The sequence below is a fragment of the Eumetopias jubatus genome, unplaced genomic scaffold (genome assembly GCF_037043125.1).
Source record: "Eumetopias jubatus isolate StellerSeaLion01/CBP00866 unplaced genomic scaffold, mEumJub1_p1.0 scaffold_9, whole genome shotgun sequence".
NCBI lineage: Eukaryota > Metazoa > Chordata > Mammalia > Carnivora > Otariidae > Eumetopias > Eumetopias jubatus.
This window is the reverse complement of record NW_028274815.1, coordinates 112,944,284-112,966,534: the sequence shown is the minus strand read 5'-3', so window position 1 is coordinate 112,966,534 and position 22,251 is coordinate 112,944,284. Positions and strand designations below refer to the sequence as shown.

At 53.5% G+C, this 22,251-nt stretch overlaps 1 protein-coding gene across 1 annotated transcript in view; it reads right to left on the bottom strand.

The window, feature by feature from the left end:
• Positions 1 to 5,190: 5,190 nt before the first annotated feature.
• The window catches only part of RSPO4 (R-spondin 4), a 32,699-nt gene continuing 15,638 nt past the window's right edge, over positions 5,191 to 22,251 (bottom strand). The window contains exons 2-5 of the mRNA XM_028118839.1: positions 8,574 to 8,762; positions 7,727 to 7,867; positions 6,164 to 6,346; positions 5,191 to 5,291 (exon numbers count right to left, since the gene is read on the bottom strand). Of these exons, the coding sequence (XP_027974640.1) occupies positions 5,191 to 5,291; positions 6,164 to 6,346; positions 7,727 to 7,867; positions 8,574 to 8,762 (614 nt within the window). The remainder of the gene's footprint in view (positions 5,292 to 6,163; positions 6,347 to 7,726; positions 7,868 to 8,573; positions 8,763 to 22,251) is intronic.

Sequence of the window (22,251 nt, the reverse complement as noted above, 5' to 3'; positions counted from 1 at the left end):
ATTAAATCCTTGAAAGTGGCTGGCTGAGCACGGGGAGGAATGTATTTTCATTTTGATACATGTCATAACTCCTCTTCTATAGGGATTGGGCTATGTCCCTCCCCTAGGAAGGCAGGAGGGAGCACCAGCTCACCCACAGCCTGGCCAAGTCCCCGTGGCTTCAAAATCTGGCTCTCTGCTGCTCAGGTAGGTCAAACACGGTAGTTCTGTGTGATTTTATTGTCATTTAATTTGAGAGAGGTGGACTGTCTTATCTGTTGTGTGTGTAAGAGCCATTTGGAGTTCCTTTTCCAGATGAAGCTTTTTTGCTGTCCGGGAGCAACCCCGAGCGGAGGAAGCAGATGCAGATGAGGGGGTGCATCTCTTGCATGTTGCGCGTCTCCCTGGGAGGAGTGGGATGTGCTCCACGGGGGCCACGCGGGAAGCGGCCGCCTGGTGGAAGGTGAGGTTTTGAGTTCCCACTCCTGCTTCCTTTCTCAGCCTTGGGTTCCTCTTCTGTTAACAGTAGGCATAATAATAAAATCTACTTCTGAGGGCGGGATGGAGGATGAATTTAGGTTTGTAACTTGAAATAGAGTTCCAGGCTCTGCCCGATAGAGTTCCAGGCTCCGACTTAGCGCTTAAGAAATGGTTGTTGAATGAATGAATGAAATAGATCTTACAGTAAAAACCTTTACTGAGCTCTTACTGTGTCTAAACTCTCATGTATTATTAAAACTGAATTAAACCTCACAGAGACACCATGGGAGATACTCTTCTTATCCCCTTTTACAGATGAGGCGCACAGAGACGTACAGGACTTCGGCTAAGGGCTCAGAGCTGGTCACTGGTGGAGATGACGTTTGTGCCCTTGCTGTGTGGCTCTTCCCTGCCTCTTCCCTGCCCTCCACCCTAGGAGAGGGTGCCGTTATCAACCCCCATTCCAGTTGTCCATCGCTGCGAAACTAACCTCCCCAACCTCAGGGACATAAAGCAACACCCATTTTATTATGTGTGTGGGTTCTGAGGACCAGGAGTTCAGGCAGGGCAGAGTGGGGCCAGCTTTTCTCCACTGGGGCCTGAGCTAGGAAGACTCTGCAGCTGAGGGAGGCGGATTTGCTGTCCCTCCTCCCAGATCCTCTCCTCTGCAGGCAGCCTTCTTGCACCTTGTAATTGACTTGAGTACAGACCGAAAGCTCCAGGGACAAGGCGGAGGTGTTTATCACCAGCACCTAGCACAGTCCCAAGCACACAGCAGCTCCTTTGTGCGTATTTACTGAATAGATAATGAGATGAGACGGGTGGATTTTGAAAGGCTTTAACTTGAGCCTCGGTTTCCTCTTCTGTAAGTGAGCTTGCAGGCAAAGCTGCCGCAAACTTCGGGAGATGAAGGGTGGGACAAGGCCCACACGCAGGAGGAAGTGAGTGTGGAAGGGAGAAAAGCAAAGGAAATGAGCTACTGCCCCTAAAGCACCTAGCCAGCTCAGTACATTTAAGACATTCTTATTATTGATCATCATGATCATTACTATTATTTTGTTATTACAAGAATGCACATTTCCTGAGTCTGATGGACCACACAGGGTGGTTTGAAATGTTCCTATAAGTGAAAAACGGACAAATATAGCTCCACGAGTCACTGGGGGCCGGGAGCCAGGATGTCTTGGCAGGAGGTCAGGAACTGCTGCAGTCATGGTGACTGGCTGTGGGATGTGGGGTTCGGAGCCTCCTCCGAATCCATGTCCCCTCTGTGCCAGGGAGGGCCTGAGTCGTGGACCCTCGCTGCTGTAAATGCCACTCGGCAGAAGCCACCATCACAACGGTTGTTGTTCAGCCTGAGGCGGGAGGCAGTCTCCCCTTGTCTTCCCTACCCCCACCCGCCCTGGTGGGAGAGAAAAGCCAGGAGCCCCCCTATTTCTGAAAAGTGCCTGGTTACTAGCCCTGCCGCTGCACCTGTCCTGGTTGGGCAGTGCCCTCTAGGGACAGGAGGTGGGAAGGACATGCAGGGTGGGGGTGTGCAAGCGTCAGGCAGAAATGGAGACAGAGCAAGCTCTGGGGTGGGGTGTCTGCCTGCGGAGGGGGACCTCGCGTGGCCCCTGGAGCCAGGGTGGGAGGCAGGGGGAGGGTTGAGCAGGGAGCTCTCAGCACACGCCAAGCCGTGTTTTCTTCCTCTGGAATAGCATCTGGCTGGCAACAAGCGTCCCTCTGGGCTCTGTCCCTCTTTGGCTGGGTGACCCTGGCCAGTTTCGGAGATTCTCTCTGAGCTTCACCTGTAAGAGGCACTTAGATGGGAGAGCCTCCTTCCCAGTCAGGCAGCCCAATCCTCCGGAGAATGTGGGAGAGGCTGGGATGAGAAAGGATTAGGAGCTGGATGGGACAGAAAGTCTGAGATCCAAAGTTTATAGGAGGAGCCTAGGCCCTCAAGAAACTTTCTCTCCTCATTTGAAACCGTTAAAAAAAAAAAAAAAAAAAAAAAGACAACCTTGTCCACAGCCCTCATCTGGAGACAGAGGACCAGGTCCCTGAGGGAAAGAAGATGGCCAGGGCATTGCAGGACAGGCAGCTTCCACTCCCATCTTGATTTCTTAGAATGGTGGACTTTAGAACCTCCAGCATCCTAGAATTCAAATCTCACCAGAAAACAAAATAGAGAAGAGATACACACATGAAACTCTATAGAATCAGACTGTGGAGGCTTGCGGTCAGAAGCAGAAAAGCGGATGCCTCAGACTTAGGCCCGGAGCACTCTGCAGCTGCAAGTCACCCGAGAGAGTCACCCGAGAGAGTCACCCTCTCCACTGAGCTTGTCCTGGAATGAGCAGTTAGCTCTCTCTGTCTGCCCCCAAACTTGTTCGCAATTAGTAGGCCTGGGGTAGGACGCTGAAGTCTGAATTTTTAAAAAGAGCCCCAGAGGATGCTGTTGGGTCACTCAGATTTGTGCAACGGATATCATCTAGTCACGCCTCCTCATCATCCATCAAATTGGGAGAGACTGAGGCCCAGAAAGAAAAAGTGACTTGGCCTAGAGCCCGCAGACAGCTGGTGCCAGGCTGGGGCCCTAACCTGGGCCCCCTGTGCCGAGGCCACGTTCACCAGCAGCCCGGGGGATTCAGATGGCTCCTTGGGACGGTGACTCCTCTTCAGTGTCCCTGGCCCCTCAGACATGTCATCCAGAGCACAGATGGGTTCCTGTGGCCACTTCTGTGATTCATGGGGCCGAGAGGCACTGGGGGTAGGGAGCACAGCTCTGCTGTCTTCTGCCTATGGCTAAGCCCCCTTCTTGAGCGGAGCCTGGCTGTGGGGGCTGAGGGTCCCTCCTCTTTTTTCAGCACCCCCTTTGTCCCCAACCCTCCCCTCGTCCCCTCAGCCCTGAGCATTCCAGGCAAAACCGCCCCACATGGTTTAGATTCACTTATTCCGAACTCATCAGCGTCATGGTTTTATAACACCCGCCCGATGCCCAAGAAGCACTGGCAAATTTCTTTTTTCTTTTCTCTTTATTAAAAAAAAAAAATTGGGGCCTTGAAACAACAACAATAGAGCATTTCAGAGGCACAAACTTTTGCAGAGGAGAAGCTGGTGGTCTGGCCAGGCGAGGAAGGGCTGCAGCTGTCCCCAGGGAGGCAAAGGGGGAGTGGGAACGAGGGTGGGCCTTGGCGGGGGTGGGGGGGAGGGAAGGTGTCCAAGGGATTGTGTGAGAGAGAGGGAAGCCTGAGGGTGGGCACTTTCTTGGAGGGGGGGGGTGCTCCCTTCATCACCTTTAGCCTCTCTTCCAGCCTGCAGACAACCCTTCCCCAAGCCACCCCGGGCCCCCTGGGCCTCGGCCTCTCAATGCTCCTAGCTGCTAGACCTTCTGGGTTCAGGCCAGCCCGTCATGCCAAGGCAAATTGGGAGCATCCCTTCCTGGGGACGCAGGGAGGCCAAGGAGGAGGGGCTAGGTACCATGATGGTGGAATGACAGGCAGTGAGAACAAACAGACTTCTGAGCTAAGTATTACTTGAGACTCCTCGATGTTCTTCCCCCTCTGGTGCGGGGGTGTCACAGTGAAATGCAAGTGCTCAGGGTTCAGTGGTGGCGTGTGGGAGTGGAGAAATCTTCCCTTGTTCTGACCCTTCCCTTGCTCCTTCCTTCCTCACCTCCCCAAAGGCCCCCAGAGTGTCCTGTGGATCTGCTGCGCTGGGCAGTCAATAAGTAGAAAGCGTAGCACCTGGATTTTCTGGGTGACCTTGGGCAAGGGGCCCCAGTTTCCCCAGGGGTACAAGGGGCAGGAGGCTCCAGGGTGGGGAACAGAGCTGCTCGGATAATCTCAAAATTCCTTTCAGCTGTGATGGCCTCTTCTGGGCTGGGCCCGTGGTTCCCCCAGGGATGACAGTCCCATCGGATGCAGTGCTTGGGCCCCCAAAGGACATGGGAGTACAGTCAGCTTGGGAAGTAGGGGGCAGGGAACCACGAGGGAGGGCAGTCACGGAGCACTGAGGGCAGACTCTGTGGCCACAGGCAGGCTCAGGGCTGGCTGTCCAGCCAGAGGCCACATCTGCGTCCACACAGGGCACGGGGAGCCCCCAGAGCCTCTTCTAGGGGGTTCCCGCAGGAACCGGGGACGGAGGGCTGCAGAGATGGCCACCAGGGATTGGTCTGAGCAGGGGGCACTGGCAGCCCCGGGGTCCCGGGTCTCCTCTGGAGCAGAAGCAGGGTGGTCAGGACTCTGGCAGCCTGCCTGGATCATGGCCTGGGCCCCGCCCGTGGAAACCCCTTCTCTGCGAACGTGGGGTCAGGACAGGGTCAGGGAAAGCCCTAGAGAAAGATGTTTGCTTTCTTTAAGAAGTAGAGAGAGCAGCTGCGGAGCGAGACACAGAGGGTTGGTCTCTCAAAGTGTGCGTGATAGAGCGTGCGTGTGCGCGTGCGCGTGTGAGAGAGAGACGGAGAGAGCGGGACAGGGAAGAACAGGAAGGAAAACAGGAGAAAAGGAAAAGAAAGGCAGGCAGATAAAAGGTTTAAAGAGAAGGAAGGGAAAGGACGGGAGGGAGGAGACACAGAAGAAAGAGCAGGAATAAAGGCGAGAGCAGGAAAGGCAGGACACAGGGAGGAAGCGGAGGGTGGGGGGAGAGAGAAGGACACAGTCCCAGCGGAGGCAGGAGCGGGTGGTGTGGGGCAGAGGCTGCAGGGGGCGGAGAGGGGGGAGCTGCAGGTTTGGGGTGGGGGGGGCCTCCTCAGGCTGGTGGGCGGGGCCTCACGTCCAGCGTGCCCTCCAGCCTCCTGTCCTTGCGCGGGCGCCGGTCTCTGCGGCCCTTCTTCTGGCCGGGGTTCCTCTCTGCACCGAGAGCACAGGGCATTGTTCAGCGCGGCCCGGGGAAGCCCCTCCAGCCACGCGCCTTTGAACACTCGCCCGTCACTGAACATCCCCAGGCTGCGGCGTGGGGCCCATCACACGGTTTACTTGGGCTTTCCTAAGAGTTGGTCCCCTCTTGGGAAGTCGCGTCTCTGTGCTCCGACCAACCGACCGTAGCCCTCACTTTTGCCCCGACTCAGCTAAGTGTTCGCAACGTGTGTTGAGCCCAAGCATGGCCACGTGGGGAAGTTTCTTTTATTTCTCTTTTATATGACAGGGCACTCTACTGATTTTTTTTTTTTAATGACCTATGCAAGGGGATTACGTTATCCGTGAATTCTGGAGTCGTAAAGAGGGTGCTCCGAAATCCTTGTTATTAAAAGGGAGGCGGGGCGCCTGGGTGGCTCAGTTGGTTAAGCGACTGCCTTCGGCTCACGTCATGATCCTGGAGTCCCGGAATCAAGTCCCACATCCGGCTCCCTGCTCAGCAGGAAGTCTGCTTCTCCCTCTGACCCTCCTCCCTCTCATGCTCTCTGTCTCTTATTCTCTCTCTCTCTCAAATAAATAAATAAAATCTTTTAAAAAAGGGGGGGGGAGGCGGTCATTCTGAAAGGGCAGAGAAGTCTTAATGAAGGCAGGCACATATCTGTCCCGTAGCTGGGACTGACCCCCGGCAGGGAAGCCTGCCTTTGAAAGGACACCAGGGAGGGCAGGACTTAACCCACAGGGAGGTATGGTTAATCTTGGATTTTCAGCCGCCTTACGGGTGTTATTTGGGTAGGCGATGTCCCCAGCCCCCCAGCATCCTCCGGGGGTCCTGCCTGCTGCAGCCCCGAACGCCGCCTGGGGCTCACCTGCTGGGCAGGGCCTCTGGATGGGACATTTCCTTGACTCGGACAGCACCTGGCAGGTTGCCAGCTCCTGCCCGGCCCTGCCAGCCTCCCGCACCCGGGTCTCCAGGCCCCAGGCCGAGCCGCACGTCTTCCCGTTGTGCACGCAGGGGCTCCAGCTGCCCCAGGGGCCCAGCTCACATTCTTCTGTTAGGTGGAGAGAGACAGACAGACATACAGACAGATTGGGTCAGCTGGCAGAGAATGTCCTTCAAGGGCAGGGAGTGGTCCCTGTCCCCGAAGGCACCAGCTCTCACGAGGAGCAGAGGGGAGACACTTGACTCTCTATTTATGAGGGCCCGGGATGGGCGCCGTACTAAAGCATGCCCGGGCCAGAAGCAGGAGTGACCGTTGGCTTTAGAGGGGAAGGCGTCCCTGAGGAGGTGACAGAGGAGCTAAAGGGAGAGGAGGAGATCCAGTGGAGTCGGAAGAAAGCAGGATGCAGGCAGGTGTGCAGAGCCCCGGCGCCTGGCAAACATGTCCGAGGGAGGGCAGCTAGAGTGGGGGCAGGGGGAAGGCTGGGAGGAGGAGGGGCAGGCTGGGAGGCCCTCAGGGCCAGGACATCGCTTTGACCTTGATCCTGTGCCTCTGGTGGGCTGTGGAAGGCGGAAGCTATGCAGGGCTATTGTGAGGGAAAAATGAGGTCACGGGACAAGAAAGTTCTCAGTAGGGAACAATTTTAAAAATACACACAAAAAATATAGTCTTTCACATTTGATTCTTTCAAGAGTCCCTGAGAGGTAGGCAAAGAAGAGGGCAGCTATTAATACCCCCATTTTGCAGATTAGGCCACTGAGGCCTAGAGCAGGTAGGGGGCCTGCTAAGGGAACAGAGAAGGGGCTCCATGTCAGGACATGGCAAGTGTTTAAGACCCGGTCCGGCCCAGAAACCAGGTCTCCAGACCTGAGAACAGTGGTCCTTCTGCTAGATGTGTTCCTTTGATGAGCAGGGACTGAGCACCTATTGCATGCTTTGTGCTGTGCTGTGCACTGATTGGCAGAGGGCACAAGACAGACCTGGCTCTGACTCCCAGAGTTCACCACCCAGAAACGTCAGGCTGGAAGGGCAGGGTGCTTGTGCCGTAATGGGGGAAACACAGGCAGCTGCTGGAGCCCAGAAGAGGCATGGGTCCCAGGGGCGTGAGGGACCCGGAAGGCTTCCTGGAGGTGGAGACTCTTGACCTGAAGCTTGAAGTAGGGGTGGGGAGATTAGCCAGGCTCAGGGAGGGGCAGAAGGGAGCCTGAAAAGGATCTGAACCCAGGTCTGTCTTATTCTAGAATCAGTGCTTTTCTTGTGACCTCTGGGGCCTCCCTTGGTGATAGCAATGAAGCTGGTGTTGGTAGTGATAGTGATCGTAATAATGGTGCTCATGATGGCGTTGTGTATTGAAGGGTCCCTGTGTGTACCTGACATCACCTGTTGGGCCTCCCAGCACCATGTGACATTCTCCTATGTTCTTCCAGGTCTCCTGACACCCCTCACCAGCCCCTGAAGGGAAGGAGGCAGGACGAGGAGGCCCCCACTCACCCTGGCACTCCCGTGTGCTGGGCTGGGCCATGGTGCCCAGCGGGCAGGTGGGCAGACACTTCCCCTTGTACAGGAAAAACCGCCTCTTGCACTGGATGCAGAAGTCCTGGCTGAAGCAGCTCTCGCACGTGGCCCCACATTCTGCAAGAGAGCCAGGGCCACCCGTGGTGAGGGTGACTGCCCAGAAGGGGGCCCTCTGGGCCTGCCTGAAGTGGAAGCGCTTTGAGCAGCCCAAGCTCTGCAGCACTGGGGGCAGGATTCAGTCTCCTTTGAAGCCCAGACCCGTGCGGGAACTGCATTCAAGAACTCCCTTCCTCATCTGCACTGAGGCTCATGGGGGCAGGTGACACGTCCAAGGTAATGTGGTTATTTGGATTTAAAGGTCAAGATTCCCTTTCTCATTTGAGCCAGGGCTCAGAGAGGGCAAGTGGCTTGTCTAAAGTCACATAGCAAATGTGGGCTGTGCGTGAGGACTTCCTGCTGCATTTCCATCAAAGCTCAAACGTGGTCATGATTTGTCCCCGATCACGATGAAAATTAGAATTAGGAGTTAGGACTCCTTTTGCCATTTGAGCTAGGCCCAGAGAGGGTGAGTAAACATGCCTGAGGCCACACAGCAAACTAAGATAGAGAGAGGTGAAGTTTTCCTGCTCTATTAGTGCTGAGCCCAGCCAGGGCACTGACTTGCTTAGGGCTTCTGAGCCAGCCTGAAACCAAACAAGTATCTCAGGGTCTGGGCTCAGGCACACACCACCTGCCCTGTGGCTGTGTTGGGGTGAGAGGTGGGGTGTGGGCCAAAGGTCTCAGGAGCCCAGCGCTAGTGCAGGATGAGGGAGGAGCCACGTACTTTTGCACCTGTTGACCTCCTGGCCGCGGACGCCGAAGTAGCCGGGGGGACAGTCGTGCACGCACTTGCCGTACTGGCGGATACCTTCCCGGCGGATGAATAGGAAGAGTCTCTGCTGGCAGGTGGAGCAGCCATTTTCCTCTGAGCAGATGACACAGCCTGTGCAGTTGCCCCCAAGACCGGTGCCCACTGCCAGCCAGACCAGGGTGGAAGGTGGGGGAAAAGGGAAGAGAAATAGTCAAACCATATATGTGAGCAGCTCGGACTGTCTCATGGGGCATAGTAACTGAACACATGGCCACCCAGACAAACCACTACATTTCCCAGACAACTAGATACAGTCATGAGACCCCAGTCTGGCCAAGGGGTATAAGCTAAAGCAATGTGTGCAACTTCTAAGAAGCTGCCTTAAAGGGCAGGGGCGTGCCCTTTGTCATCCCCTTCATCCTTCCTTCCTGTTGGGTGGAATGTGAACACGATGGCTGGAACACAGACAGCTACTTTGGATCATGAAGTGGGAACCATGTGTTGAGAATGATAGAGAAATAAGAAAAAAGAGCGCAGGTCCCCAAGGAAGGTGGAACCACTATAGCAGCCCTGGGCTGCCCGTGTAGACTTACAGGACGGAGAAATCACTGTTTCATTTAAACCACTGTTCTTTGGATTTTTCTATAAGTCACAGGCAAACTTAGCCTTCATGGAAATAGTGTGTATTTTTCAGTGTGTGTGTGGGGGGTGCGCATGCATGTGGGGGTGGGGGAGACCTTTCTCCTGCTGTGTTTCTGAACAAGACTCCCTTCCTCCCTGTCACCGTCATCAAGCACTCCCAGCATCATCAAGTGTAGTGAGTTGAGGGAAGGAAACTTTTGTTGCCTTGGAGTCAGCCACCAGGAACCAAAGCTGGGAAGAAGGAGGCAGAGAATACTCTAGAAAGAGAGCCTCTCCAAGGCTCATAGGGGGTTGCTGCTATCCTGACCATCACCTGATTAAGCCGACCACTTAGAGAGAGGGGCTCATGGGAATTCGGAGTTGTCTGCCTGGGGCAGGGGTGGGTGCCTGTGGCTTTCCCTCTGTTCCCAACCCCCAAAACCAATGGAGAAGAGAGGCAGGGTGCCCCTCACAGAGACGGGGTGCCTGCAACAAGGGGTGGCCAGCTTCTCATGCCCCAGGTTGGGCATTCACTTCTGTGGCAGCCCTGCAGATCTGCCCCTTCCCATGGCTCTCTGAGCAGAGAAAAAAGGGCAGGGGAGAGACGGGCAGAGCTGGGAGGAGAGGCAGCAGCTGAAGACGGCATCCTTCACGGCAAGCATGAGGGGCTTCTCGGTGGCGAGGGCCCCTTAGAAGTAGCCGGGCTTAGATGCTAAGGCTGCGGCCTCACCCAAGCAGGCTGGTTGCTGGCAAGTGTCCCAGCCAGAGACAGCAGGGAAAACCACTGGAGGTAGGGGCTGGGGAGAGTCAGAAAGTGACCGGGGGTGGGGAAGGACCGAGCAGCTTCTTAGAGGCAACTGGGGACACATGAAATGGTTCCATGTTTATACCCAATTAAGGTCAGACTGTTTAATAAGCCAGTTACATACCTTGGCTCCCCTGAGCCCACGGCCACCCAGCATGGGACATTCTCGACTCTCCAGGTCTGCTCCCCAACTTTCTATTTGTGCCTCATCTGCCTTTTAGAGGAATTGCCCGTTGTGTGAGGACCTGGAGAAGGGCAAATCCTGGTGCCCCTCCCCCAGAACAGAAACCAGGGAAGTTCATACCTTCTTCAAGTTGGCAGTGATGGGCCTTGACCAATCAGATACTCATTCCTGTGACCCCGAGTCCTGGGAGTTGGACAAAATGAGTGAGGGGCTATGTGGGGATGAGGGTCACGGTGAGGTCTGTGCAGACCAGTCTGGGGCCTTTTCTGCCTCCCCTCCCTCCCGCTCTGGGATGGGTCCTGCCATTTCTCCAAGCCTGGTCTCCAGCTGCCTGGATCCTGTGAGCCCCCCCACATCCTGCTGATAACTCCCATTACTGTTGCTTACACCCAAGAACCTTGACTGATCCAGCGGGCTCGCTAATGCCCCTGGGAAGAGAAACGGCCACAGAAGAGCAGAGGAAAGGTTTGTGTGTTTCCAAAGCTGTAGCCCCTCAGGGATCTGAGGGCAGAGAGAGAGCGTGATGTCGTAAGAGGGATCCCCAGGGCCAGAGAGAGAACATCAGCTGAGAAGTTAACAGAGCCAAGACCAATGGGAAAAAACAGGTTAAATTCTAATAATACAGAGGGGCTGGCAAGGAGGAGAGGAAACTTTCCCTTCTGATAGGAGTGTAAATAAACCCTGGGGAAAAATCCAGCAACATCTAGTAAATCTGAGGATGCGTCTTTTTCTGAACATAGCAATTCGGCTTGTGGTCGAAACCCTAGAGCAGTGCTTCTCAAACTCTTGTGCCAGCCTCTCCTACAGGTCTTGTTACAACACACAGCGCTGAGTTCCACCCCGAGTGTCCGCCTGTCCGGCTGAGTGGACCTGAGACTCTGCATTTCTAACAGGTTCCAGGTGATGCTGCTGCTACTGATCCGTTGACCATGCTCTCAGAGCCACCGGCACAGAGAAACTCTTGTGTCTGTGCCCAGAGGAACATGAGCAAAGACGTTCGCTGCAGTATCATTTAATAGCAAACAAGTATAAAAACCTGTCTATCAAAAGAAGAGAGAAGCTCACTGGGGTGCAGTCCCGTACCCCAGCCATAGCCACATATACAACCCACGATACATGACTGAGGCGGAGGTGCAGCTGACCTCGTGGATACATCTCAAAGACAAGGCTGACAGCGAAAATGCAAATTGCACTATGAAATCATAGAGGAAGAAGCCATTGGTATAGAGTTCAAAACCCTGCAAAACGATACTCTGGGACATGTATGATACTTAAATTTGTATTAAGAGTAAAAGACATAAGGGACTGATAAACACCGAATTCAGGATGTGGTTCCTCCGAGGCCAGAAGTAGGCAAAAAGGGATTCAGGAAGAAGTCCTCTTGAATCTGTAATATTTCGTCTCTTAAAATCTGAAGCAAATATTAAGATGGCAAGATTTCAGCAGGTGGCTGGCAGATATGCAAATGTTCATTGTATTTTTTATTCTTGACTGTAGGTTTGAAATATTTTACGATAAAAATATATTTACAAAAATATCTAGCCTCTATTGTGTGTGTGGCTTGGGGGAGGGATTAGGAAGGGGAGGGGACTATCTTCTACTTCTACCCCTTCTACTGCTTGCCCCAAGCCCCGGCCCATCCTCAAGCTGGGGTTTTGGGCAGGAGAAGGTGAGAGAAGTTCTGAGAGCAGTGGAGACCTGCAGCCATGAGCACTATGTTAGTTATACCCCTAGGTCTGTTCTCTCCTCAGTAAGGGAACCCTTAGGTTTAGCGGAAGGCTTGCCTTCCAAGAACAAAGACTACACTTCCCAGGCCCCTTTGCAGAGGTATAGGGTGTGGTGCCTAAGTCCTGACCAGTAGGCTTCAAGTGGGAATGTCCTGTGCCACGCTCAGGGAATGACCTTTAAAGAAGGGCAGCTCGGGTGCCTGGGTGGCTCAGTTGGTTAAGCAACTGCCTTCGGCTCAGGTCATGATCCTGGAGTCCCGGGATCGAGTCCCGCATCGGGCTCCCTGCTTGGTGGAGAGCCTGCTTCTCCCTCTCCCTCTGCCTGCCTCTCTGCCTACTTGTGCTCTCTCTCTATCTCTGTCAAATAAATAAATAAAATCTTTAAAAAAAAATAAGGAAGGGCAGCTCTATTCTCCTCCCCTTCTTCCTTTGCCTGCAGGATTGTGGACTCAGAAGACAGAGCCAGGGCCGATGCAGGGGGCAGAGGGACCTGGCAGAGAGGACGGCCATGCTAACCCAGGGCTGTCTACCTCAGATTCTTGTATAGGAGAGGGAGGAAAGTGCCACCCCTCTTGTTTAGGTCACTGGGCCTTTCTGACAGGTACTGAGGACAGCATGAGAATGACTGATGCTGTGGGGTCTTCAGCCTCACAGGTGGGCACAGAGAGATGTCGGTGGAGACCAGGGTACCTCTCCTCAGTGCCTTGGTGCTATGTAATCCTGGGGGACCTGAGATGTGGCCCCACAACAAAGGGCAAAGGGACCCTCAGTTGGCTTGAGATGATCTCTGCCACTTGGCAGAATAGGAGTTCAAAGTAGAAATTACGTTCAGTTACAGAAAAAATAGTATTTCCTGCAAACTGAGTGTGTGGACAGAGACTCACCCCCAACACGGGTGTCCTTGCCTACTTTGCAGCCGAGGAGACAGGCTCAAGGAGGTGAGATGCGCTCCCAGGATCCTGCAGCATCAGTGGAGGCGGCCCCCCGTCGGCCAGCCCCCACTGCCCTCGCGGAGCATTTGTTCAGGGCTCCTCTGTGTCAGGCAGAGCCCGGGGCGGCGGGGATGAGCCGCGCACGGCCCCTGCCATCATGGGACCTCACAGCTGGTGGGAGGGCTGAAGCCCACAGGAGTGGCTGAATGGTAACCCACATGGGACAAAGCAAACTCTTTCTAACCGGTCTCTGGGAAGAGCTTCGGAATCACTCAGCCTGACCCCTGCAGTTGCACTGGGGATCCTGAGGCCAGAAGGGGTGGAGCCTTCCCCACCGTCAGGTGGCCAAACAGCAATTAGAGCTACAGCATTATTTGTAGAGTGATATTTCGACATGCTGAAGACAAAAGAACCTGATAAGGACCCTCCCCTGACCTCGGATGGTGTCCGTGTGTGTGTGTGTGTGTGTGTGTGTGTGTGTGTGTACACATGGGTGTGCATGCAGGGGATGGATCTCAAGTGTCTTCTTTCAAACCCAAGTTTTGAAGAGTTCGCCTCCTGCTGCGCCCTTGGTCCTGGTGGTGGGCTAGGGTGCCCTCTAGTGCCTCTATGTTGTAATGGCACTCCTGACATAATTCTGACGGCCTCGCTCTGGCTTTTCATCACATCTCTGTAACTTGTTGGACAGAGCAATGCTATTTCTCTCCTCCCCAAGGTCATGGGTGTAGAGACTTGAATGATAATTCTATGAATAATAAGTGATGACAACTAGAGTTTGTACAATGCTGCTTTAGAAAGATCCAAATGTGATAGTTCTTAAACTTGACTGTGTGTAAGAATCCCCAGGGAGGCTTGTAAAGTGTCGGGTTCAGGCCCAGGAATGTGCATTATAATAAGTCCGAGATAAATGTAATAGGCATTTTGGATGTGTCTTCCTTGCTCACCATCTCCTTTCCCTGACAATCAGACCTGGCAACCGTGCTTGAATTGCATGACCCTGTCCCCTGGCCAATGGTGGACAGACTGAACTAGGGACTGATGGCTCTTCCTGGCTGGGCCAATTAGACCATCTTTCTTGAGAATTTTGACTTTGGGCCAACAGACAATGGTCTGGGTTGGCCTCTTGATCTAAGGACATTTGCAGGAGGGCAGGGTAGTGCCCATGTGTGAGAAGCTTAGTGGGCACTAGCATCTGCGGCCCCTCTCTTTGCTAACAGAGACCCCATCCGTCTGCACTCTCTGACTTTGAGGTTCATGTGGAGTCTCTCCAGCCAGATGCACTTCACCCCAGGTCCCCTTGACCATAGTGGCTGGTTCAAATATAGGCACATGTCTCAGCAAGAGCAAGACTTAAGACTGGGGGGGGGGGGTTTAACAGGTGTGTGTGTGTGTGTGTGTGTGTGTGTGTGCGCGCACGCACATGCACGTACATGTATTTTCTTTTCCACTCTGCTTGGATTTGGGAGGATGCAGACAGAGCTGGTGGGCACCACATGATGGGAGGGTGCCTGAGAATGGAGACCACAAAGCAGCAGCGGCACCAAGAGATTGTGTTTGCACCTGGATGCACCCCTGGGAGGCCCATAAATTCTCTTCTTTCCTCAAGTCACTTTGAGTTAGGTTTCCTGTGGTCTTGCAACCAGAGACTCCTGACTAATATACAGAAGCACAGAGAGAAAGAAACACATCATATGCAGAGGGAGTAAAGCAACCGGAAACCTCATGGGCCCCAAAAGATAGAGTTTCTGACCATCATCTAAGCCCAGGCTCCAGTTCCCTCAAGGCCAAGGGGCTTGGAGCCCCAGCCACCCACCCTGCCTACCATGGCTCCCCAACGGGCCCTGGGTTTTAGGGAGCACGCTTTGAAAGCCCCTGGCTTCTTTTACACCCCAACTGTCTCCTGGCCTTCATCACTGGCCTCTCCCCAGCTCAGATGCACATTTCTAAATGAAAGCATTTGAGCTCTACTTACAACCCCCTGGGTTTTCAGGGGGCATCAGAGGGGATGGCACTCCATGTGATTTCCTTTATCAATTGTCTCCCATGATCACCACCATCCTTCCCCACTCAACATACCAGGCCCCAAATACATGGCCCTGTTTTACTCCAGCATTTGGATGGGTTTGGAATGACATCTGAGTCACTTCCTTTTTCCCCAAGAAATGACAGTGGAATGGATCACATCAGGCTTGGCAGTTCCCAAAGGGACGCAGGCTTATAACAACTCTGAATGCATGCTCTAGCCCGGGGTTGAGTGATCCATTCATTCATCCATCCATGCATCCAACAAATATTACTCTGTGCCAGGTCCAGTGCGAGGGGCTCTATGAGCTTTGGGGGGCAGCTGTGTGATCATGGTCAAAGTGCTTTAGCTCTCTGGGCTCACTCTAGTGTAAAAGGGAGTGGTAAGGCTTATCTTGCAGGGTTATTATAATTAAAGGAGACGGTTCCTGAAAATCTCTTGATTTTGAGCCCAGCACAAAGCAGGCCCCTGATACTCTGTGGCTGTTGTTGTCATATTGAAGTGATGATCTGTTCTGTGCCCTCAAAAATCTAAGGACGTGTGTTACGGTACAGGTGCCCAGGTTCCAATCCTGGCTCCACCACTCATGGAGTGACCTTGGACAAGTATCCTCATCTCTGTGGGCCTCAGTTTCCCCATCTGAAAATCTGTGGCAGCAACTCCTACCCTCATGGGCCTTGATATGAGGTGTGTGCAAACAAATTAGCAAGTGCCTGGCACATAGTAAGTAGGCGCTTCTTTATAAATGTAAGTTCAAGTTCCTTTCCTGTTCCCTCACTGCTACGGCCCATGATGGGGTGTCAGTCCACACTTGGACCCTCTTCCCTTTCACAGGTGAGCAAACAGAGACCAGAGGTGCTGGTGGACAGCAGGGCCCAGGGACATGGTCTTCAGGCAGGCATGAGGAGGCCGCTTTGGTCTTGGGTGAAGAGCAGGTTTATCCTTTCTGTTGGGATCAGGGAATGACCTGTGTCTTCCTACAAGGGTTCCCAACCTTAGGGTGACCCATATCTTGAGAACAACCACAGGCACCTCATTGCAATAGGAGCCAATGGCTCAACGTTTGCAAGGGATTTCCATATTTTTTCCATTTGGGAATTTTGAGTGGATTCAGGGTCATCTCTGTGATATCATGTCTCCCACCCACCTTCAGCCTGCAGAGCTTTCCTAGAGGGGGTCCAAAGGCATAGGGTGACATCTAAGACCCTGAAGATCACATGTTCTCTCACAGGTTCATGTCCTCAGCAGCCCACAGCAAGTCTGTCACTAAAAAATCCTTAATACCCAAGTCGAGACATCCAGCCCCACACTTAAACAAACAAACAAACAAAAAACAAGATACAAACAAAAAACTCTAATTTGGGTAGATTGCTAACATTTACCAAAAAACAGATTTCACATAAAAAGCTGGAATTTGGACCTCTCTGGAAAAAATCAGAGTATCTACCAACACTGGGCCTGCATTTCCATAAGGCAATAATTGATTGAAGTTACATAGATGGGGCACAGTCTCGCCAGGCTCCCCCACCATTCCCTTTAATGATCCCTGACACCGAGGGTGAAGGTCAATTGCCCTGAATTATCATCCTTGAGCCTCCTTTTATCTCACACCCACTTCATTCGCTGGTGTTAGGAGGCAGTGGAGAGCAGCGGTTCTCAAATGTGGGGGGCATGCATCAGATTCGCCTTGGACTTGTTAAAACACAGCTAGCTGGGTCTTCCGCACAAGCTGGTGATTCGGTGGATTTGGGCCAGGCCTGAGAACGTGCATTGCTAACAGGTTCCCAGGTATTGCTGGTCCTGGGACCACACTTGAAGACTGGAGCAGGGTTAAGAGCCGGACTGTGTGGGTTCAAATCCCAGTTCTGCCCTTTATCCTTGCCCATGGGACCTTGAACTCATGCCTTAACCTCTCTGGGCTTCAGTTTTCCCACCTGTTAAACAAGCATCATACTGGCTGAACTTCCAGTGGATGTTGTGAGGACCTGAGCAGGCCTGACACCGATGAGGGGCTCAGGATCATTCCTATCGCCACCTGCCATGCGTCTGTGGGAGTCTGTGATTTGGGACTTGCTTGGGCAATCAGTGCAGAACTTTTTATTTTGATGTCGACATTTTTGGGGGGTGGAGTTTCTTCCTAATTGGGGTGTGTCCAGGGAAGTGTGCCTTGCATGAGAACATCATGTGTCATGGTTGACTGAGGATTTAACACAGCTGTCCCGAAGGCCTCCCTGGGGGGGTGCGAAGGATGGGGAGGGAGAGAGATTACTGCCCCTTGCCCCAAGGCCATGCAACCTGAGGAGGGCCAGTCCCTGCCCTGAGTCCTGCTCTGTCCCTGGGGAGGATCCAGAACCATCGTGGGGGTGTGGGGGGGGGCATGCAGATAGTGCTGGGCAGTGCATCCTCAGATCCTTGCCTGGCAGTGGGGGACACATGTCACCGATGACCAAAGGAAATAAACAACATCTGGGCTCCTGCCTGTCCGCTCAGGCCACCACATGTGGGAGGCAGTCGCTGCCCCTAGAAGCTGGCTCAGAGGAGCCCCGCGGCACATCCCTGCCTGGGGGGCAGATTGCACCATCCCCAGCAAGGGATGGGCCCTGGAAATGACTCCCAGCTTGTAGTCTCCCACGGGGTGCAGGGCTAAAGGTCTCCAGCCCCCCCCCGCCCAGCCTCTTCTCAGTACCCAGGGGGGAACCTAGAGGGTCTCACGTTCGGCAGAATGTTGAGGTGGTCTTGGTTTTGGAGCCTGAAAAACCACCACTTCCTGGCCGGGTGAGCTCAGATAAACGGGCTTCACTACTCTGAACCTCAGTCTCCTCTTCTGCAAAATGGGGACAATAGCAGCAACCAGCTCCCAGGCACTTGTCTGAATGACATGAGCTCATCCATGCAAAGTGCTTAGCACAACTCATGGCAGACAAATGGGCATTATTTTATTACTTGATTTCTGTGAGATGCATGGGAGGCACCCCAAAGTGCTCCCTCGAGGGCCAGGGTGCAGTTTGGAGTGTTCTTCAAGTTTCCATAGCTTTGCGCTTTGTCCTCGGAGAGCTGCTGCTGGGGTGGGAGGGCCAGGCTCATATACTGCAAAGGAAGTTGATGATGTCCCTTTTCCGCCACTGGAGGGTGAGCCACAGGAGGGCAGGGAGAAACCACAGCACCCCACACAGACGAGTCAGCACCTTGCTTTTGCTCATCCAAATTATCCTGGCAAATACTGCGCTCACGGCCTCATTCTTTTCCAGAGCCGCTCACCATCCCACGTGGGGATGCTGCAAAGTTCATTTAAGTACTATTGTCATACCCACTTCAGAGACAAGGAAACTGAGGTTCAGGGCAGTGCTGCTGTTTGCCCAAGGGCACATAGTAGGAGGTGGAGTGGACAGTCAGACCCGGGCGGGGTGACTGCAGAAACTGAAAGCTTCGCCTCGAGGCCACACCGCCTCCCAGGTGCCAGGGTACCCCATGCCTCGTTCAATCCTCCACACTGAATAACACGTCCCCTTGTCCTCCGACTACAGCCTTGCTGAGTTCCCAGGGCTGTGCTAAGGCCTTTGCCTCCTTCCATGCCCATCTGACCTTGACTGAGACAGGAAGCTGGCCCGGCTGTCCAGCACTGCCCGTCCGGACACTGAGCCCGCCTCCTCTGTATGTCTCCTTCCTTCTCCCCTGTGCCATGCTCAGCCCCAGGACGCAGAGCAGGTTAGCATGTGTGCATTCACGCAGGGGAGCAAACACCTGTCCCCGCTCTTATTCCTTCAGGTTTCTTCCAAACTCTCTCTCAGGGATTTTCTTGGTGCCCCCACCAGGGCTTCGGGAGGCGGGGAAGTAGGCGCTCTGCGCCGCCCGAGCCACTGCTTGGGATCCGGAAGGAATCCTTTACAGACACTGGTTTACACCACGGGGCGAGGGAGGGCGGGATGGAGGGTTGGGGGGAGCCAGAGTTCACACCCACATCTGTTCTTTCCCAGCCCATGGTGATCCTCAGATTTCAATCCACGCAGAATCACCTGGCGCTGCTTATTAAAAGCAGAGGCGGGGCGCCTGGGTAGCTCAGATGGTTGGGTGTCTGCCTTCGGCTCGGGTCGTGGTCCCGGGGACCTGGGATCGAGTTCCACATCGGGCTCCCTGCTGGGCAGGGAGCCTGCTTCTCCCTCTGCCTCTGCCTCTCTCTCTCTCTCTCTGACTCTCATGAATAAATAAATAAAACATTAAAAAAAAAAAAAAGCAGAGGCGCCACCACCTCTCAATACATGGGGTTGGTTGAAAACTTACGGTGCTGTGCCCAATGTTATATATGTATGAGCTCAGGCGATCTTCAAAAACCACTCTGCCAGGTCAGCCAGGGCTTCCCAACAGTAATGCTGCCCACAGAGTGCCCAGGGGTCTTGGGTTCAAAGGTAGATTTTGATGCTAAAGGTCTGGGGTGGGGTCTGAGATTCTGCTTTTCTACAAAGCTCCCCTGGGAGGCTGATGATACTGGTCCTTGACCTCATTTTAAGAAGCAAGGAGCTTGGTACTGTTATTACTCCTTGTTATACAGATGAGCCAACTGAGGCTCAAAGGCCAACCCCTGGACAGAGCGGAGCTAGACAGAGTCCCCAGAGAGCACCTTGCCCTGGGGGCCTGATGATGGATGAGAGGCCAGGGTAATATTTGGAAGGGGCAACCCAGCTCCTCTTCCCACTCATTGGAGGGCTTTCCCAAGGAGCCCAAAGTTGGGGCAGTCCCAAGGTCAGCACGGCAGGAAGGGAGGGGGCCGGGTTTGTGTGAGCCTAAGCGTGAGCATGCCGCCGGGACAGTGGTAGGTGTGGGCTGGCTGGCAAAACCCACCTCACAAGGATTCTAGCGCTCAGGGTTGAAGCGTGAAGTCTTTGCCCGGTGTTGCCCCTGCCTGGCCCTCCTGCTAGGTAGTGGGGTGGACACAGTTCAGAGCAGGCTGCTTGTGCCTGGCATACCCCCACCCTCACCAAACCAAACCTCTGCTTCCCTATCCCTTAATGAGCCACCCTGACCCCGGCAGACGCATTCTGCCCTCCGTTAACCGCTCATCAAGGGCAGTCACACTTGTGTTCCTCATGGGAGCCCTGCGGGTGCAGCCAGAAACCGCACTACTCACCCTCAGAAAATCATCATTTTTTTGTAAAAAAGGATTGTCGTCGGATCCCTCGTCATTGAGCAAGCTACACATGGCATAGGAGCGGAGACTGGGACCGGTGGCCTCTCTGGGACCCATCGCTCCAGAGTTCAGCTCCCTGTTATCCATGAACATAGAATCATCATGCAGTTGTCCTGAGTGTAAAACCGCCAGAAAATCAATCTGCCTATAGCCTTGTCACAAAACCGTCTTGCGTGTGAAAGTGTCATCACGTTGTCAAGTATGTGAAATCATCTAAGAAACTGTCTTGCAACTGTCCTACATGTAAAACGGTCACAAAGTTGTCAAGGAGATGCAGTTGCCACTCTTGAAAAAAATACTGAGAAAACAGTTCCTTTTCTTTTCCAGCGACAGGCACAGGTTTGCCATGTGAGCGGCCCTGGACAAGTTGCCGAAATACTCTGTGCCTCAGTTTCGTCTGTATTTACCTCATAGGGCTATTCTGAGGATCAAATGTATCCTGCTCCAAACCGTGCAGAGCAGGCGCTCAAGAAATCTCCCTGTCCCTCCCGTGAATGGTGTCTCCCTGCAGCAGGTGTGTTTCTGGCAGACTAGGTGCCTGGTACACAGTAGGTGCTCAGTGAGGACTTGTTGGCTGGGAGTGGACTCAGGTTCTGGCTCCTTCCAGTTCTGGCTCTCTGTGGTTTGCTGTGTGACCCTGGGCAGGTCTCTTTCTTCTCTGATCCTCTCTAAACCTACTTGCCTTCTGTGAAGTACCCTGAGACCTGCGTATAAAGTACCTGGCAGTGCTGGGGTTCAGCCAACACTAGCTACTGATTCCCATTCCTTCCCCTACGGCGCTTATGATTCCCCATTGCTCTTTATTTGTGGAGGCCTCTCCTGGCTCTTTGGGAGGCTGTAAAACTTCAGCTCTGGCTGAATAGGAGGACTTTTGCAGCAGTTAGGACCCTGCTGGGATTATGTCCAGCTAATCTGGAGCCCCTCTGCCATCTGCCGTGGGAGGGGGGCCGTGCCCACTGGTCTAAACCAGGAGGCTCCCACAAGCCCTGTGGAGGATGTGAGTGCCAGGATTCCAGGGAAGGTAGGGGAAGCTTTTACTTTTTTTATTATTTAAATTCAATTAGCCAACATATAGTACATCCTTAGTCTCAGATGTAGGGGAAACTTTCTAAGACGAACTGAAAAGCCCAGATTCTGAAGATTAATCTGAGAAAGGTACCAGGTTTGACAGCTCTATATGCAACCTCCTTTCCTTTGTCCTGTTGAAATCCTGTGCTTGACAGAGCGCAGGGCTAGGGACCAGGACGGTGGTACCTGTCTCGGCTTGGACTCAAGACTCCTTGTATGATCTTGGCAGAGTTCCGCATCGTCCCATGCCTCAGTTTCCCCAGCAGAAAAACAAAGGATTGGTCCTGATAAAGGGCTTTCAAAATATTTTCAGCCAAGGAAGCCTTCTTTTTCCCGTAATGAGATGGGATATGGGTGCTGAGTTAATAAGGCAGGTAAAGATGGAGCTGCTTTGGCTGAAACCTGGCTGGGTGTGAGGGTGAGGATCTTGAGCCCGATCCTTTTGGTTCCTGTCTCCCACTTCTGGAGGCAGCCCCTGAGGGCTTGGATCATCTCTAGGACCCCTCAAGCCCCGAAGGCCCACAATGCCAATGTTAGGAGGAGGGACGACGAAGCAGTTAGCAGCACTGGCTGGAGACAGACAGCCTGGGTTCAAACCTCAACCTCACCTCTCTGAGCCTCAGTTTCCCCATCTATAAAATGGGGATACTGTCTTCTTATGTTGTTGTGAAGGTTCAGTTAGTTGGTGTGTGACACAATTAGAACAGGGTCTAGCAGGAGGTAGGTGTGAGCAGTGTGGAGCTCCTACATGGCCAGACTCTGTCGCAACAACCCTATGAGGCAGGTAAAGATGGATGTCCTCTTACAGACAAAGAAGTTAAGGCACAGAGAAGGTAAGTAAGTTGCCCAGGATCACACAGCTGATAAGTGGCGAGCTGAGATTTAAAGGCAGGTAGTCTTAGGAACTGGTGGTTATTATTAAGTATTAGGGAGAATCTAGTCCTCAGAACAGGCCCAACATAAACACCCTCCTCACCTCATAAAATTAAGCCCAAGGAAGCTTTGGGTATATGATCAGTGCTCAGCCCAGAGAAATATTGGGGCCCCACTGCCAGTAAGTATCAGGGAAGGGGACTGGGTCTAAAAGTCAGGGCTGGTCCTCATACCAG